Here is a 17,578-nt window from a genome sequence, read left to right as displayed (position 1 = left end):
TCTGCCGGATGCAAGGGTTCGAGGTAGGTAAGCACTCAAACCCCATATCTTAAACCTCATCTCTTGTTCTTTGGCCTTGGCCTGCCGGGGCGGCATGCAGTGGGTTGCAGCATGCGATTCTGGAGTAAAGAGTCCCAAATCGCCAGTAGCAGCACCAGTGCCATCAGGGCGTCGGCTGCAGCGTTGTGACTTCTCAAGTACACGTCCTGGACCCCCAAGCCGAGTACATTTCGGTGAAGAGACGTAAAATCGCCTTTCCCCTTTCCTGCTGTCGCTACTGTTCATGCCCGGGCTAGGTCCCTCGCGTCCAACCAGTCATCAAGGTGTTGAATTGCCAGAGGCCATCGGGATAGTAAGGCATGCAGCTCTGTAGCCATGGAGAAGCCTACCAGCACCAGGAATTTCTTACCGCTCCGGGCTTTGCAGTCCGACAGCAACTCGACCAGAACGCTTTCCACTTCGGATGCGTCTACTTCGCTGTTTTTGTTGGCGAACGGGCAAGGGTGGACGCGTCTGCGACAACTACCGTCCTGTTCACCTCCTTTGATGATATTGATGCATCTTAGTCGGCAGCCGATCTTCTCCTTCAACGACCGGAGCGGACCAGTGAGCAACGAGAGCTCTGTTGGCATCTCCGCCAGGTAGGCGAGTTCTAACTGCATGGGTGAACTGTCCCGGCCTTCGATATCGAGCCCGACGAGCGCGCAGTCGCGGACATTTTGGGCTAAGGTTGCACAGTTCCACAGCTTGCTGTTGGAAAACTGGTGTCCCGCTGCTGTTTTGAAATGAGCTACTCACCGTATCGATGAATTCGACTTGAATGGCCACTCGGACATGTTGCGACTGGGGGGATGTTGGATATCCATGGTTGTTGTGCTCTCAATTGGTCGGTAGGTAAATAAACTGTGTTGGGTATCAAGCAAGCAATTATGTTTCTTTGCCGCTCGATATAGGTAAAGTAGTTTATGGAGGCAAACGGTTCAGTACAACCGGAGATAGGGAGAGGCAGAGTGTTTGTTTTGGTTCTGCATATTACCATCTCCCAATGAGTTTGATCAATCCACACAACCCGAGAGTTTGTACACCCGATATGAAGCCCCCATCCTACCGTAAAAAACATTGTGCATACTCACTCATACGTCAACGTCTTAGGAGGTTATCGAAATGCAGGTCAATTGTACCGAACGCTTCCATAAGTATTGGGGGCTCTGCAGTGTGACGTGCCCGAAGAGCATTTGCTTCTATTTCATATCGTGATGGTGTGTAGCCCTGCGTAGTCCAGTCCCCGCTTTCTAGATTCGCCAACCAGATGCGAGGGATCAATCCAGGTACCGCTATATTAAGTAAGTCAGCACTCAAATCCCACTTCCATCGAGGCCGGTAGTCTTCGGTCGCATGACCAAGTTTGGGTATCGCATAGTCCTAATCTAGTATATCAAAGTGGTGGAAGTTTTACCTCTTGCGATGAAGTCACATTGAAGATAGTATTAAGTCCCTGGCTATTCCCGTCTATTCATTCGCTCATGTATCTCGACTAAATGCCACCCGTTGTCGTTGTAGCAAGAGATTCAGACAATTCCCGCATAAAACGTAACAGCGAACCTCCCGTTATTCGAATTGATGACCGGATTGACACTATCCTCCAAATAAACGCTATTCGGATCCAGAAACCGCGTCTCCCACGCCCTCGTCACGCCATTGCCCCCCTCGCTGGTGATCTTGTCCAGACACCACGACCCGGACCCGGGCTTCTGCGCCCACGCCCCCGCCGGCGCGTCGCTGAGGACGTCGATCGAGAACCCCTTGTACTTGCCGCCGCCGCCGGCGTCGTCGTCGAGCGCCTGGATGAGCACGGGCCCGTCGTTGCCCTCCAGCAGCGACACGTCGCCCCAGGCCGTCCCGTTCCGGTTCCAGCTCAGCTCCGTCCAGGTGCCGAGCAGGTGCTTCGTGCCGTCGAAGTTGGAGGCGTCCCCGCGCACGATCCGGCCCTCGAAGGTCGGGCACGGCGTCACGAAGACGGCGCCCCCGGGCGGGATCTGAAAAAGTACCGTGTCAGCAGGATGCTCATCTACTTATCCAGTGCCAGGCGAAGAGAGGGGAGAGAGGGCGCAACGTACGACAGTCCACAGGTAGGGAACAAAGTCATGGTCGTTCTCGTAGAAGAAGTACATGGTCCCGTCCGCCGCGCCGTGCCGCACGGGGTCGCCGTTCAGGATATACACGCCGGGACCGCCAGTGTCGGGCTGGCTAGCTTGGAACATAGGTAAGTCAGAGCATGACTCGAAATATCAAATGTCAAGTAAGTAGGTATATTAGTATTGGTAGTTACTGAAGTAGATCGGAGGCTGCGTCTCGTTGTGGCAATAAATTTGGGTGTGACCAGTTCCATTGCTGGCAGTGTGGCGCTGGACACCAGTTCCTTCCACCAGATGCTGATGATGGCGCGAAGTCTGCAAATGAGTCTCTGTGAATGATGTGGTATTGATCTGTGGAAGCGCTGCAGTAGCGATGGTCAAGCGGAAGATGACCACACTTCCTGCGAGCCGCATTTCGACACGGAGCTACAATGATGATTCTGCTGTCGTCTTTGGAAGTGCAATAATAATACTAACACTGTAAGTTCGGGTTTGAATACGAGCGGATACTGCTGTTGAAAGCGGTCCTTGGTTTAAATTATCCTGTCGTCGCATCGCGAAGAAACTATGGTGATGCACTGCTTGCTAGATTACTGGACAAATATAAGCGATGCGGCGGATGACCCTTCTTTCCAACATTACATCGAGTCACTTCCAGATGGGTAGGATGACTCCCAGAAGCCCGTAGCTTCATCTACAAATTGGTTCCAACAACCGCTTGGCGGCGACCCCCAACTTGCACAAGTGAGCTGGAAGGCGAACGGCGGTGGACGGTTACCTTATTCTGTCAGAACTCGGAATAATTATTCGAGATGACGAATGCATCCCACGTGCGGTATCGACCAGAAGCACCTAGGTGATCACAAGGTGCTTATTGAGCTGTGATACTAGGAAGAAAAAGGAGCTGGATTGGGATGTGCACTTCTCTTTCCAGTATGGTTCGTCCCTGACTTCATTGCAAAGTAGAATGCGTCGACTCTGCCACACGGTGCTGGGGCAACCAAGCACGAAAAATTCAACCAGAGGACATTCTCCTTGAAGGGAAGATATTGCACACGACCGCTCTATTTTCGATGGGCTCAAGTTCATTGCCAGGTGCCTCGGATGATGGGGCAATGTCCGTAGCCCAGGGGCCACCATCGCTTGTCTGCTGCTAATGAACGCTCTGTGTGCTGAAATGGGCAAACACGCAGCAGACCGCCTGTCGCCTGTCGAGTCGGGCAAGCGAGTGTGCCATATCCTTTTCACCTGTAAGATCCCAATTGCGAAAACCAGAACAAATGTTTGCCTCCCACCCGTGCTGTATCACATCGCATCGTTCCCCTAATCTTCGCGCCCAAGTCCGCCGAGGGCGGCTGCTGTTCGTCACACTGGTGTTCTGCTGCCTGCATCGCCATCAAAGTCGTGTCAGGTATCACCCATTTCCCAGAGCCAATAGGGCGTCACGACACCCTTCCTCTCATCGAGCATACGTACAAGCAAGCAGCCGAGGATCGCAGCTACGCGGCCGCCGATCTCTCGAGATCCCCATCAATCACCAATCACCTCGGTCGCTGCTGGGGTTGCCACAGTCGGGAAATAAGACGTTCCACACAGCTGGCTGATCCGAGCGATCGTGGAATTTGATTGCTGCTGTGGGACGGGAGGCCGATCTCAATCATGCAAGGTTGTACAACGACACCACAGGCCAGTTCACCGGTGTGTCCAGCAATTCCCTATCCCTGGAGGCATACGTACTTCCTACCTGAGAAACTCAGGACAGGAGACTGAGAGAGAAAGAAAGAAAGAAAAAGATATCGTTCTAAAAGTTGTGTACCCAGGACATAGTAGCTCCCTTATCAAATCCCTCATTTAGTGCACGGAGACTCGTGCATGGCACATGGCACATGGATGCTGTCATGTTTGCTTGCTGCCCATGTTTGGGAGCCGAACCAACACCGATCAGCTCAGATAAGCGAATGATGCCACGATGCTTAACACACACAAACATCCCAACCCTTGCACGATCGCACTTGGCCAAAGGCGAAAAAAAAAAAATTGCTTGATTTGAAAAGCAGTTCGTCGCAGTCGCGTGGACAGGAATGGATAAGGAGCTACCTAGCTCTGCGGCTCTGCGGCATCACTTTTGTCTTATGTGTGTTACAAGGTGAGGCGATAAGGTTCAAGCCGCGGAGAAAGTGGCGGGGACAGGGGACTCTCAACTGGACCAACCAACGCCAAGCCAGGATGCTGGTCGTTGATCCTCACTAAGGTTAAGAGAACATTACCAACAACCATAAAGGCACGTCAAGCAGTAGTCATCACGAGTAAAAGTCAATCATCAAAAGGTTTATGTGTTTTCAACAGCTGGTGTGTATTGAGTTCTCCACTAGCTGGATCTATCGAAACCGCTCAAAAACCAAGCAAGTCTCTTAAAGAAGTTTTGGGTATTTCCCTTTTCGTCCCATGGTCGTGAAAGATGCGCAATCATGAAGTCCAATCCCCCCTGCCTGTGTATGCCCTTCGCAACAGAAACGCCTCAAATACCGAAAAAAAGTGTGAAGTGAAGAAGAAGAAAGGTTTTGCCCTTTTCAAGCAAGTATGTACAAGTCGAAAGAAGGGTTTCTTGGGTATCCGAACGAGTGATGGATGAAGAAAGGTTGATCAAATTTGTTGAGTCCTGCTCGATTTTTCGGTATTGGCTGCAGCGAAGGCAGGTCGAAATATATATGTACAGGAACTGAGAAGTAGAAAGATGGGACTTGATGATCAAGCCGTCATTGTCTGTCTCTTGTTGGTTTAATTTACAGAGCAGCGGCGCGGGTTCCGCGGCGGAGGCGGCGAGAGGGAACCCAGAGCGAGGCGGAGAAGCCCTGCTGGCACTTGGTGCCGGCGGCCATGGCCTGGAGAGGGGTCCAAGCACCGGAGGCGCACTGCTGGAACTGCTCGCCGACGCAGTTGAACTGACCCTCGGAAGTGCACTTGCCGCTCATGGCACCCTCGGAGCTGCCGGAGCCGGAGCTGGGGGCAGAGGGCTGGGGAGCAGCGGGAGCAGCAGGGGCAGAGGGAGCGGCAGCGGGGGCGCTGGGAGCGGCGGGAGCGGCAGCGCTGGTGGTAGGCTTGGAGGCAGCAGCGGTCGAGGTAGGAGCAGCAGCACCACCACCCTGGGGCATGGTCACGAAGACACCGCCGGGAGCAGAGGCAGTGGGCTTGGCGGCAGCGGCAGAAGAGGTGACAGCAGGGGCGCTGGGAGCGGGAGCAGAGTCATCACCGCCGCCGTTCGAGGGAGCGTTGCCACCGGCCAGCTGACCCTTGGCGCTGCCGCCCTTGGGGAAGCACTGGTCACCGATGGCCTTGGAGAAGGTGTTGCTGGAACCGGGCTTGATGACGTTGGGACCGGGCTCGGGGAACAGGACGTCGACGCTGGAGCCACCGTCGCGGGACTTGCAGGTGTTGATGCTGGCAAGGTTGGCGACGAAAAGGTTGGGCATGGCGTCGGCGCGGGCGTCGATGGAGCGCTTGTTGCCGCCGCCCTCGACCTGGAGCTTGGCGCAGTTCATGTAGTACTCGGGGGCGCCCGACATCTTGGAGATCCAGGTCCAGGCGAAGACGTAGTCGCCGCTGGGGACGCTGTCGGGGATGGTGAACTCGTACTCGCTGGGGCCGCTGCCGTCCTTGGAGGGGCAGCCACCCTCGATGCTCTGGATGACGGACCACTGGGTCGAGGCCGAGGGCTGCTTGTCAGTGGTGATGGCCAGCTGGCAAGAGCCACCGCCGTGGACGGCGCTGCCGGTGAAGGACAGGCTCTGCTTGGCGCCGGCCTGGACCTTGGTGACCTCACCCTTGGCGTAGAAGGTGGCCGGGTCGCCGGTAACCTTGCAAGGGAAGTTGGAGCCGTCGGCGCTCAAGGGCGAGTTGTCCGGGTTGCCGATGGGGGCGGGAGACTTCATGATGATGTGACCGCTGGCGGTGGCGGCGAGGGTAGCGGCCAGAGTGGCGGCGTAGCTGGTGAATCGACCCATTTTGGATGTGTTGGTAGATTGGGTTTTTGGTGGTTGAGTGGGTGTGTATGTTCGGTGGCCGAAAAGGTTTGGGTACCGCGGGTTTGTCTGAAGGACTGAATGGAGCGCCGGGCTATGGTGTTGCTGAAACAGGCGGTTGATGCTTTTCGTGCGTGATGTTCACTGAAAGTGGTGGAATGAATGAATGAGTAATGCAAGCCCCAGGCTGTTTGATGCTGGATGGAAGGAATGTTTGGCTTGTGAGAAGAAGTGAAAATGATAGTGAAGATGGAACGAAACAAAAAGTCTGGACAAGATGGCCGGAATCGAGGGTTCTAAATATCCACGAGCTGTCAGACCCCGTATCTGAGCTTTTTGCCGATTGTCCATGTATTCAATCAAGGTGCCATGCCAGGAGGGCCTGGAGACGGGCGGCCTACAGGCGAGGAAGGTACGGCGGTACGGGTACCTACACAGCACAGGACCCTCCATCCGGTACCGCCTACTTGCTACGCGCACTTAGGTACCACTCGCTCAGCCATTTTACGAGTTACCCACATGGCAAATGGGACAATAGGAACAAAGGAAAAAGAACCCACCACGCGCATATCACGTCCGGGCAGGCCATTGTCCTCTAGGATCGACACGGCATCATTGGTTACCAGGGCTGGTGGGGTGCGCCCATTGTCCCCAGTCCCATGAGCTACAATCCTAACAATCCTATCTGATACCCCCCCTGCAAACTCGAGTCCTTGTTGCTTGTCCCGTCCAGATTGTCTCTCGTTTCTGGAGAGCATGGGCAGCACACTAGCAGTGGCAGTCTGTGGCCGCATTAGGGAGGCGACGGGACCAAAGCATCCCCACCTGCGCAGCAAACCAGCCCCGGTACGAGGCCAGCGAGTGGCGGACAGGACATCGGACGCGATTCCTGCTGGGAGGCAAGAGGTGGGTGTGAGGTGAGGTGTGAGTAAGTGAGCGCACCGAGGAAAGGTCTCAAGCGTTGTAAAGGGGGAGCAGTCTGGAGAATGACGGCCCCTAGCCAATCAAGCGTCGTAGGCTGCTCAAGACCCTGAGCATTTGGAACGAAGCTAGAGGTTGAATTGGCCCCCTGCCGCCTAAAAGGGCAGGCGGGGCCGGCGGGACGAGGGCTAGTACAGTGGGGTCGGTGCCGGGAATGGGCTGGCTTCCCACCCTCCCACTGGCTGCTGCTGGCCAAGCATCTCTGGCTTGCACCTTGCACACGCTGAATGGCTTGTTCCTGCGTTTTCCCCTGCGGCGCCGCGTTCATCGGTAGCCAATCTTCAAGCTTAGCGGCAGCCCAGCAGGGGGGTCAGGGAGGCAGGAGGCACCCAAGAGGGCAAATCTACGCCTGTCTCTGTCCTAAACCCCTAACCATCCCTGTCCTAGGCCTCCTGTGCCCTCTTCTTGCCCTTTTGAGCGCCTCAGCAGAGCCTCTTATTTGCCAGAGAACAAGGGCAGACGAGCAGAGCCGCCGTTTCATGTGCACGCTTCCTTGTTTCCAAAAAGTCTTCATTACTACCACACACACACACACTGGCGCGCGCACTTGCTCCTCCGAACCGACGTAGTAAGGCCCAGGGATTCTCAATTATGTCCGACCGATCGTCACACGCACATTTCAATTGCCAATTGCGAAAAAGGATGGCCTGCCACCGACCCCCGAGTAAGCGCGACGTTTCTAGTTGATCACCATCTGAAAATAAAAAAAGCTGGTAGGGAAAGAAGCAAAATAGAATTGGGCGCAACGGTGGCTCGGCGAAAATCATCCATGAAAGAAGATTGCCGATGTACCCGCTGCCAATTCATGCGTTTCGACGATCAACCACGCACAGCCAAGGTAAACGTTCAGGGGGAAGGTTAATGCAGCACACCTTACTCACTTACCCGGCGCTGAGGGACCAGGGCCACCCATCTTGTGCTCATCGGGTTCCTTCGTCGCATCTTGAAGTTCGGATGATTTTCCATCAGCTACTGGCACGCTGGGCCGGATGGTAAGTCGCTAAGCTGCTAGACTGCCCTGGCCTGGCATGGCCTGGCATGGCATGGCAGGCAAACCCGACCTTTTCGCATTGTACCTGGTGGCCTCCCATTCCAAATCGCAGCTTGGTATCCGTATTCAGGGTCTCAAATCCGGTCACGTAGGTACTATTCTAAACATATGCAGACAGCTACCGAGATAGACAGCTGTCTGCGATCGTGTCTCGCACGTCGCGATCCAAGGTCTCGCACCAGGTCTCGTACATGGACTTCAGCTCGAAGGCTAATGAGGGCCAGTGGGGGGTTACGTAGCGGGCTGTCGTCACTGCATCGACCGACGTTAGGATACGGTATTTGTCTAATGTTGGTATGTATGTGATATCAGATGGCGGCTTGAATAATGTTTCACGCACGTCGTCGTCCCATATCCAATCAGTGCCCGCGCGGCCGGGGGGATGGAAACGGCTTACGTATGTACGTATTCGCCAAAAGAGAACAAACCCATGCAGGTCTTGACAAACTCCTCAGATCTCGCATGTGGCTTTTGTGATTGCGGTGGAAACTCCTGTTGATCAATGCCATTTTGCGCCTTTTCGTCTGAGAAAAAGACAGGAGAAAGAAAAAGAAAAGAACATGAAGATCCCCGACCCCGGCCTCCCACTGCCCAGTCGCTTAGCAAGCTAGCATCCTAGTGGACGCTGCTAGGAACTGCGCGATCTCAACCGCTATGGCTGGCCTGCAAGCGGCTGGCAGAAAGAAGCCCACATCCCAAAACCCCTGGCATGCTGCATGCCCCTACCGGCCGGACGCAACGCTACCCAACCCACACACCCACGACGCTTGGCTAAGCATTTGGGACGGCCTGATGGGTGGCTCCCATTGAATCTGGATGAGAAAATGCCCGCCCCTGGATGGAAATTGTCACAATAGCTGCGACAACATATTGCCATCGCCATCGACCGTTATTGCCCTACAAAGATAATTGTCGCCGACATCCATGCCAACTAGGCCGAACTGCTGTCTGACTGGCGCCTTCTGAAACCCCGAAGGAGGAACGAGGAGGAATCACAGTAATCAACGACTGCTTCACCCAGAGTGTTTTTCGCCCCGCGCTACGACTGCACCACCGGCGGGAGCGCTATTCGGAGATCCGACTACTGACAGATCTCTTACGAGGGGGTCGCGTATTCATTAAGAGAAAATTAAAAGTCGCAGTGCCGCCGTGCCGCAGTGTGCCCAGATGCCAGAGGCTGTAGACGCGGCCGGACCCCACGACATTGGGTTTGCGTCCTTTCATTTTCTCGGATGTCCTTCCCGCGGTGGGGACTGAACCCGCCGCATTACGTACACAGTAAGCTTCTTCAACGGCGCTGCGCAGGCCTCCCTTGCCCCGAATTATCACGTGAATCATGTATTTCCCGATATATCTCTTGAGGGCGGGCGCTCAGGAGTCAGGAAAGGGAATGGAATTCGGATGATCCGTGGCTTACCAGTCTTCCCAGTGGGTGCGCAGCGCCAAATTATGGGGCGAAAAGAGAGAGAGCGCGAGCAAATATCCATGGCCTGGTCGTCTGTGAGTCTGTTCAGGATCTGTGCCACATGGAGTGCGGAGGCTGTGTCTCGATTTGAGCGTTGCATGATCCAAGGACGGACCCGGTCCCAATGCGACTTCAGGCAACCGAACAGGCCTCTCTGGACAAGGCAGGAGGGAAAACCCGACTGCCCTGACATCGTATTGTGCGTGGCAAAAGGCAGGCAAGCGCACACACTTGGTCGGGTCCCGTCGCCCACCGTTCGCTTCGCGAGTACGGACGGCGCCCTGCGGTGTGTGCACCCAAGCAACCAAGCACCGAAGGTGCCCTACGTAAAGTTGTACGGGGGTCAGGACCAACTTACCAAGGCACCACACGGCACTATCCTACCTTGATTCATGTCATGCATGCCCTCTTGCCCTCCATTCTCCAGGCGGCGAGGTTCGGAGTCGACAATGCAAGCTTTCCAAGGCACCACATTTATTATCCCATCCCGAAAATAGGTTGCACTTCGGGGCCCTCGCTCAGCCCAGTTCTGCCTTGCCAGTTCACTGGCTTGGTTGCACGAGCACACCCCCGCGCCTGACTCCATCGCGAGAGAGGCCTCATGCCTCATAGGGCTTCCCCTCGAATGGGGGCGAATTCAGCCTCCTCTCCTCCTGTCAAGACCAGACCAGGCCTGCTTGCTTGCCATCTCGTGGAACGAACGAGGCCGCCGCCCGCCCCTCTCTCTCCAGAAGAGCAGTCTTTGGCTTGGCTCCATCCCCTCCTCCCTCTGCGCCAAGTTCCGGGTTGCGTTACGCGGCTCAACTGACGCCAGGCTTCTGGATGGATCGATGTGCCCCATGTGACAAACAAGCTTTCCCAGTTTTCGTTTTCGCTTTTTCCCCCTTCACGAGCTGCTGCGGATCCCGTCCCCGTTCTCTCCCCTCCTCTTCACCCGGGGATTTTCCTGTCCGCTCGCCACCGCCTGCTAGCATGGGCTCCAGCGAACGAGCGGAGGCGGCCTCTTTCTGATTCGCTTCGGAGGCCTTCGGGGCTTCGTGAAGAATTTGGCAAGTGGGTGGCTCGGGTCACGGGCGGGGACGGCGGGGATCCAGCGTGACTCACCGGAAGTCGGTCGACCGCCACCCGGGGAGAGGTTGCCAGTTCCGGCGAGCTCTGAGGTCATTCGCACGCAGATTCTAGAACGGGGACCACTGGGACGACGTTCTGCATTGGAATGACCAGGTATGTACCTGCAGGAATACCCTCTTCTTCCCCTCTCGCGGATTACGGTCACATATGATGCGTCATTTGGGCTCGTGAGGTTACATGTGAAGATGCGTCGCGAGGACCGGAGGCACAGGATTGAGGATCTACGGATTCGATGTGGCTTTCAGATGCGGTGGCGAGCGGTGCATATAGGTTGCCCAGTATAAGCGGTCTGTCGCTCCATACTCTACTCGCGGGAATCTGCTTGCTACATTTGCCATCTGAGAAAAGCGGTTTTGGACAGACATGACAACATGACAGGCAGCTGTCAGGTTGGCACGATGAAGAACTTGGTCGTTGGCCAGCGGTGGCGGCTTTGCCGCGTTACGTCATGGGGTCTCCCAGGATACATCAAAACCGGCCAAGTTCATGTTCACTCTCAAGTCGCAGAGCAAAAGGAACAACTCACGGTGTGCATACAGGATCATATTTCTCATACCTCTGCCCGACGGCACAACACTTTGCAAGTCTGTCTACAGGTCCATCGTCGCCAGGTCGGGACTGAAGATTGGTAAGGTAGGCAGGCAGGCAGGCAGGCATATGCAGGTAAGTGGCTAGCATACCGTTGTGACCTCTAGCCAATTGATGCATGCGCTGGGGCCCCGTGGCTGGGAGGCAGACGGAAGGCGCAAACCACCCTAGAGTTTTGAGGGGGTTGGCAGGTAGGTATCGCAATTGCCCAGTTTCTACAATGACAAGCGTGCATTGCCTTGATCTAGGTCGACGAACCGGTGGTCACATTTGATATATGATACCTTCGCAGCACGCCATCAAACAAAGCAAAAACTCCCCCAAGATCCAACATGTACTGTACTCCGTAGACAGGACATGTTCATGGCGGTTGAGTTGAACGGGAAAGTCGGTGGCTGGTTTTTTAATTAAAGTTAATTGCCAGAAGCAAAACGCGCTAGTGTTGAAGATTCACGTCGAGTCGCGTGTCGAGAACGCGGGGGGATAGAGCTTGCAGCTGCTCTTCAACACCAGCGAAACTTCACCATCCACTCCCTCTCCCTCTCTCTCGATTGATTTAGTCAATTCAAGCATATCAACGAACAATCCTTTTGTGATTTGACCCCGCCTGATTTCCGCTCATTACTCAGCAAGTCTGGTTCGCAAAGTGCATCAGACTCGCCTGTTGCGTACCTAGCTATTGACTCTGGCTGACCCGAGAATTGGGAAGAGAGGTCTTGCGAACAATACCCCACTTAACTCACCTGCCTCCTCTAGATGACTTCGATTCAAAGACATCAGACACAATCGCAGCAGGAGTTGGGGGTGAGGTGGATGTGAAGCCTCGTGTTCTGATTTCGGCTTCTTTTGACCATCGCCGTTTGGTTGGTTCTCTTGGTGGTCGCCTTGGATCAACCTCGAGCTGATCCTTCCATCACGGATTGGCGACTTCCTTCGAACATACCTCGCGACTGGAGATGCGCTTCTATTGATTGTGACATATCTTTGGTGTCTCTCATACTTGGAGATTCGTTCTAAATCTTTCAAATCTTTCATATTTCGGTCAACACCGGTAATACGACATCTTATTTGCGGTCGCAAGATCCCATCTCTTGCGCATACACACGAGACTCGCATCGCATCGCATAGTTGACAGCTGCTTGAACTTGTTGTTTTTCCTTCTTTTTCGCACCGATTGAGCCTCACCATGCCCCGCGCCAAGGAAAAAACGAAGGTGGCGCCTCGCGCTGTGCGTGTCTTCGTGCACGACCACAGCAAGCGACATGAGCCCGAACACGCCGCAACGCTTGGTCGCTACCGGATGAACATGATGGAAAACGACACCTACGCCGACGCCGGGCTCAAGGCGCTGCAGCGATTCCGCCAGGAGCAGCCCGAACAGGGTCGGCGCGTCGAGGTGGAGGCCATCATGGACAAGGACTACTGGGTCTGCTCGTTGTCCGAGTCGCTCGAGACGCTGCAAGACGGCGAGCCTCTGCACATTTTCCTGACGGAACCGTCGTCGCCTACCTTATCTCAGGAGGTGCCCGAGACCCCATCTGCCAGTGCCAAGACGAAGACTCCTCAAAGCCACAAGGGGCCTGCTACACCCAACGCTCCCAGATCCGCCAAGGGCATTACTTCATCAAATCCGGACCACCAGACTCCCGCATCTGGCCGCTCGCGGCGGTCAAGCATCAGTGCAAAGGAGACGGTGGCAGCACCGACACCTCAAATCGAGATCTCAAGCGACTCGGGTAATACGAGCTGCTCGGGTAGCGAAGATACGGACTGCATCTTCATGGGCCGGACTCCTGACCGCACTCAGAAGCCGGCTGCTATACCGAAAACTGGAGGCAAAACCTCCCAAACACCAAGCAAAGTAAGTTGCACTGTCTTGCTCGAAACACTGAAACTTGGCTGACGATGTTTGACATAGGACGGTTCGGGAAACCAGAAGGTATCTTCCTCGCTGCCAACCAACCGGGCTCTTATCCCAGCGATTCAGAAGCAAGTTTTTTCTTCACTGCCAACAGATAGGACTCCTGCCCCCGCGGTCAAGAAGCTTCCCCCGGGTCACAAGCACACGGAGCAGCCACAGGAACACAAGAAGCCGGAAACGTCCTTGCCGCCCAACTCGTCCAAGTCGCCCAGGCGTACTCTTTCATCTAGTCAGAAACAACAAGAGCCCGCATCGAGTCTGCAAACTGCCACCTCGACCAAAGCAGATGCCTTGCCAGCGAAGAAGGCCGACTTGAAGACGCCCAAATCCCAACCTGCTCCCTCTCGATCATCAACTTCCTCCTCCAAGTCTCGGAACGCCCAGAAAGATGTTTATGATGTTCCTTCTGACACCGATGGAGAAATCATTACACCAATCATTACACCAATCATTACACCAATCATTACACCAGTCATTTCACCACAGCAGGACCAGAGTCTGCGCGCCCGACTTCGCGCTTTGCAAGACGAAGTAGTCCCGTCCCCTCCCTTGCCACAGAAGACTGCTGGTGAGCAAACTGCGTCATCTCGCAAGCAGCAATCGATACTGGAGGCCACTGTTATCAGGGACAGCGAAGATTCTGCGCCAGAGGAGTCGGATGAAGAAGTATTTATTGTTGCGAAGACGCCGGACTCTTACACATTGAAGAATACGCGAGGGACGCATTCTGTATCTCGTAGAAAGGGACACAGCTCCCAGCGGGAGGCTTCCCGGGATCCTCCTTCAAGCTCGGTAGCCGCATTTCCAGGGTCGTCGCCATGTGCGAGATCCTCCAATCGCAAATCTACGGACCTGCTCGAGCGGTTGGGAGAACACAACAGAGCCGCCAAGAAAAGGCAAGAGGAAGAAGCCGCCATCGCAGCCGAAGAGGCAGCAGAGAAGGAGAAGGCCGAAGCTGAGGCTCGTAGCAAGAGCATTTCGTCTCGAGAAGCTATTGATCAGATCAAGAAGATGACAAATCGCAGAGTCGAGCCAAAGAGTAAGTCGATAATTGTCCCTTGCCATTACTGGGTTCCTTTCTTACCAACAATGCCGACAGCACTGATTGAAGAGATCCCTGATTCTTTCTTCGAGGACACGGATTTGTCCGATGACCATTTGGGTGACGATATCATCAAAGGCCCCTCGCAGTCGCAATCATCGTTTTCAACCGCGACGCCAAAGGACGGAACACCGCGCTTCGAGACAAAACGTAGGCAACCGACACCGACCACCTCTTTCACGCCCATCAACACACTGTACCCCAAGCAGCCGGGACATCAGAATTTGGGCAATGCAACAGGCAAGACCTTCGGGCTGAACTACCCCAAACACTTCCGAGACCGGTTCTCCGATGCAGAGCAGTCGGACGAAGACGATGCTGCGTCGGTCGGCAGCGAAGAGGAGAAATTCTGGCGTGGAGAGGTGCTGGACGATGAAGACGGACTTCCCAAAGCCTACAAGGAGTACTCGTGGAAGTACAAGACGCAGTTCGTCAGCTTGGGCGACCGCGGCTACACCTATGTGGGAGATGGCCCTTGGGAGGGCCTCATTCTCAATGGCCGGCACCGCGGCAAATACATCTTTGGCTGCGAGCCTCCCAACAACGCACAAATCGCCGAGGAAGAGAAGAAGGCCGAACCTCGGGCCCAGCCAAGCGACTGGGATGAGAGCGAAGCTGACGACAATGAAGATGGCGCAGAACAGGTTGAACTTCCACCATGCAGTCTGCCCCAGACGGCCCTGAACAGCACAACTCCTACAAACAGAAGGCAGACTGCACAAGATGCTAAGGTCTCGGATGAGTCGGATCTTCGCTCTGCCGACTCGGAGGCTTCCTCTGTCATGATCAGAAAGCAGCTGGAGGCGGAGTGCCCTCCTTCCAACCAGCAACTTGGAATCATCATGTCCTCTAGTCCATCCAAAACGCCTACCGGTCGGTTCAAGTCAGCGCCTACCCCATCGGCGTCCGCAGGCAGATGCGGCGGTTCCCCGGCTCCGTCAGAAGATGATTCCGAAGACACGCCGAAACCCATCTCCAAGCTTGTGGTTAATAACTCGGGTCTGTCGGAGGGTAAGAAGGCGACGATCAAGAGGGTGACGTTCTCTGATCAGGTAGAGGTGGAGGTCGATCGTGAGCCCATCCTATCACCCAAGCCGCTGGCAGAAGTCATTTCCGAGTCTTCCGATGCTTCTGATGACGATGCTGAGGAGGAGGAGGGCGACGAAGCCATCCTGCTACCGAAGCCATTGGCGGAGATCACAGGTTCTGAGGCTTCTGATGACGAGGACGCGAAGGAAGACTCTCAAGCCTCGAGGGCCTCGGCATTGAAATACGTGCTGCGGGAATCGCCTCGCTGGCTGAACAATCTCACCACGACCAATGAAGCCCGAGGAAGCTGGAAGGGGCTTGAACAGAATTCAGCCGCATCATCGTCGCCCAACATACAAAAACAGAAGTCTGAGCCTCCCTCGTCTTCTGCGCCGCCGAGATTCAGATCTTACACGCCGATTCCGCGACCCGTCATTCCGACTTTCACTGCGGCCACGCCAAGCCAGCCCGCGATGGAGGGTCGCAAGATTAGCAACGACTTCAGCTCTCAGAGAAAGCGACTGGCATCGGAGCCGCCCAAGTCTGCCACGCAAACACCAATCACTTCCTTCAAATCCTTCACACCCGTGCCGCCGCCTTCGATTCCACAGTACCCCAGATCCACACCCGCGCGCCCGAAGCTGTCAGTGGACAACCCTTCCTCGCAAGAGAGTAGCAATATCGCCGCGCAGAAGCAACCCACCGCGCCCGGAACACCTCATAAGGGCCGCGACAACCTTTGGGACTCGATTGTCACGAGCTCTCCTGCTTTAGCGGCAACAACGAGTTCGAAGTCTTCCTCCAAGAAGCACCGACGCAGAGACAGTGAAAGCAAGCACAGCGAGGAGCCAAGCGAGGAGCCATCGTCTTCCCGCAAAAAGCACAAGATGAAGCACCAAAAGAAGGACAAGTCAGCCCGGAGGGAGTCCCGCCACCGCGAAGAGCAGCAGCAGGATGAGCACAGCCATGAGGATGTTATTGGCGTGAAGACGGAACCTCATGACGATGCTAGTGATGCCGATTCTGTTGTTACTGTCTTGAAACATGGGCGCAAGGATGACGAGCTCAAGAAGAATAAGCGCAAGCACCGGCACAGCAAGAGTCTGGACGGATCGACGACACCTCGTGTAGCAGCCCAGGCTGATGCTGACAAGGCCTCCTCCCACAAGACGCACAAGCCCAGCAGAAAGCACCGGAAGTCGCTCGATTCTGAAGAGACACCCTCGCGCAAGAAGCGCAAGCACAGCCATGGCAGCCATGATGCAGTCGCACCCGTGTCAACAAGCGCATTGAATCCAACGACACCACCACTGCCGCACCCCGCCAAGGCTAAGCGCGACGGATCATTGTCGAAACCCCAGGCCGTCGTCGTTAAGGAGGAGCAGGACGAAGACCAGATGAGCAAATCGCCCGCGACGTTTCCGAATTCGATACCGGCACCACCCCTATGGAAGAAGAAGAAGCTGCAACGGAACCGCAGCAAGAACCGGAAGAGGAAGAGGCTCAGTAAGGCTGGTAGCGTCTCTACCAACTCGCCGGCGGTTTCCACATAGGAGCAGAGCGAGCAGGGAGGGCTTTTAATCTTCATAGACAATCATGGGCCAACGAATCAGACCAACCTCGACTTGACGACGACGAAAGAAGAAGAAATGAATGAGTTGTGTACGAGTATGAGAGACCCGGGCGTTGGGGAAGTTTTCTCTTTCTTGCGTTTTGAGGCCCTTTTCACATTTCTTTTTCTTCGCCTTCAGGATTTACGCCTGGAAATGATACCCGCCAACCCAACGAATGCCCCTTACATTTTCTTTCGTGTACGAGTCGGTCTCGCCCCTGTTTTGTCGTTCTCTCTTGATTCCAAGTGCTTCAACACTTGGAAAACAGAATTCAGAGGAAAGAAACGACGAAGCATCAGGGGCGTGTATGTGTAATATCAATGAGGGGCAGGGCATGCGAAACCGAACGGAGTTTCGAGGGAAGGAAAGGAAAAGGGAAAAAGAAGGGACAGATAGAAAGAGAAAGACAGCGATGTTTGTGTGTAACATTATAGTTTGAGGCTGAACCACTGGCAAATGGAGGAAGGGAATCAGAGAGGACGAGTTGATATCTAGAGAACAGAAGCTCTTGCCTGCTTCCAAGCTGCCAGCCAGAGTGGGCTT

General features: G+C 55.0%; 4 protein-coding genes across 4 annotated transcripts; 1 reads left to right on the top strand and 3 right to left on the bottom strand.

Moving 5' to 3' along the window:
• Nucleotides 1-281: 281 nt before the first annotated feature.
• On the bottom strand, nucleotides 282-866 carry PG985_014864 (uncharacterized protein; the record flags this gene model as incomplete). Its single annotated transcript, XM_066834630.1, has 2 exons — nucleotides 282-750; nucleotides 799-866. 2 exons carry the CDS (start codon nucleotides 864-866, stop codon nucleotides 282-284), a joined length of 537 nt encoding a protein of 178 aa, XP_066677240.1.
• Nucleotides 867-1,568: 702 nt separating this feature from the next.
• Nucleotides 1,569-2,549, bottom strand: PG985_014863 (uncharacterized protein; the record flags this gene model as incomplete). The annotated part of the gene is made up of 3 exons (XM_066834629.1): nucleotides 1,569-2,036; nucleotides 2,118-2,251; nucleotides 2,330-2,549. The coding sequence occupies 3 exons, from the start codon at nucleotides 2,547-2,549 to the stop codon at nucleotides 1,569-1,571; spliced, it is 822 nt and encodes a 273-aa protein (XP_066677239.1).
• Nucleotides 2,550-4,918: 2,369 nt separating this feature from the next.
• PG985_014862 (uncharacterized protein) lies at nucleotides 4,919-6,136 on the bottom strand (the record flags this gene model as incomplete). Its single annotated transcript, XM_066834628.1, has 1 exon — nucleotides 4,919-6,136. One exon carries the CDS (start codon nucleotides 6,134-6,136, stop codon nucleotides 4,919-4,921), a length of 1,218 nt encoding a protein of 405 aa, XP_066677238.1.
• A 6,420-nt stretch (nucleotides 6,137-12,556) lies between these two features.
• PG985_014861 (uncharacterized protein) lies at nucleotides 12,557-16,975 on the top strand (the record flags this gene model as incomplete). The annotated part of the gene is made up of 2 exons (XM_066834627.1): nucleotides 12,557-13,231; nucleotides 13,307-16,975. The coding sequence occupies 2 exons, from the start codon at nucleotides 12,557-12,559 to the stop codon at nucleotides 16,973-16,975; spliced, it is 4,344 nt and encodes a 1,447-aa protein (XP_066677237.1).
• Between the last annotated feature and the right edge of the window lie 603 nt (nucleotides 16,976-17,578).

The sequence above is a fragment of the Apiospora marii genome (assembly GCF_038362585.1).
Source record: "Apiospora marii strain CBS 49790 chromosome Unknown utg000012l_segment0_segment0, whole genome shotgun sequence".
In the NCBI taxonomy this organism is placed as follows: domain Eukaryota; kingdom Fungi; phylum Ascomycota; class Sordariomycetes; order Amphisphaeriales; family Apiosporaceae; genus Apiospora; species Apiospora marii.
The sequence above is the reverse complement of the archived record's forward strand: the minus strand, read 5'-3'. Positions and strand labels throughout refer to the sequence as shown.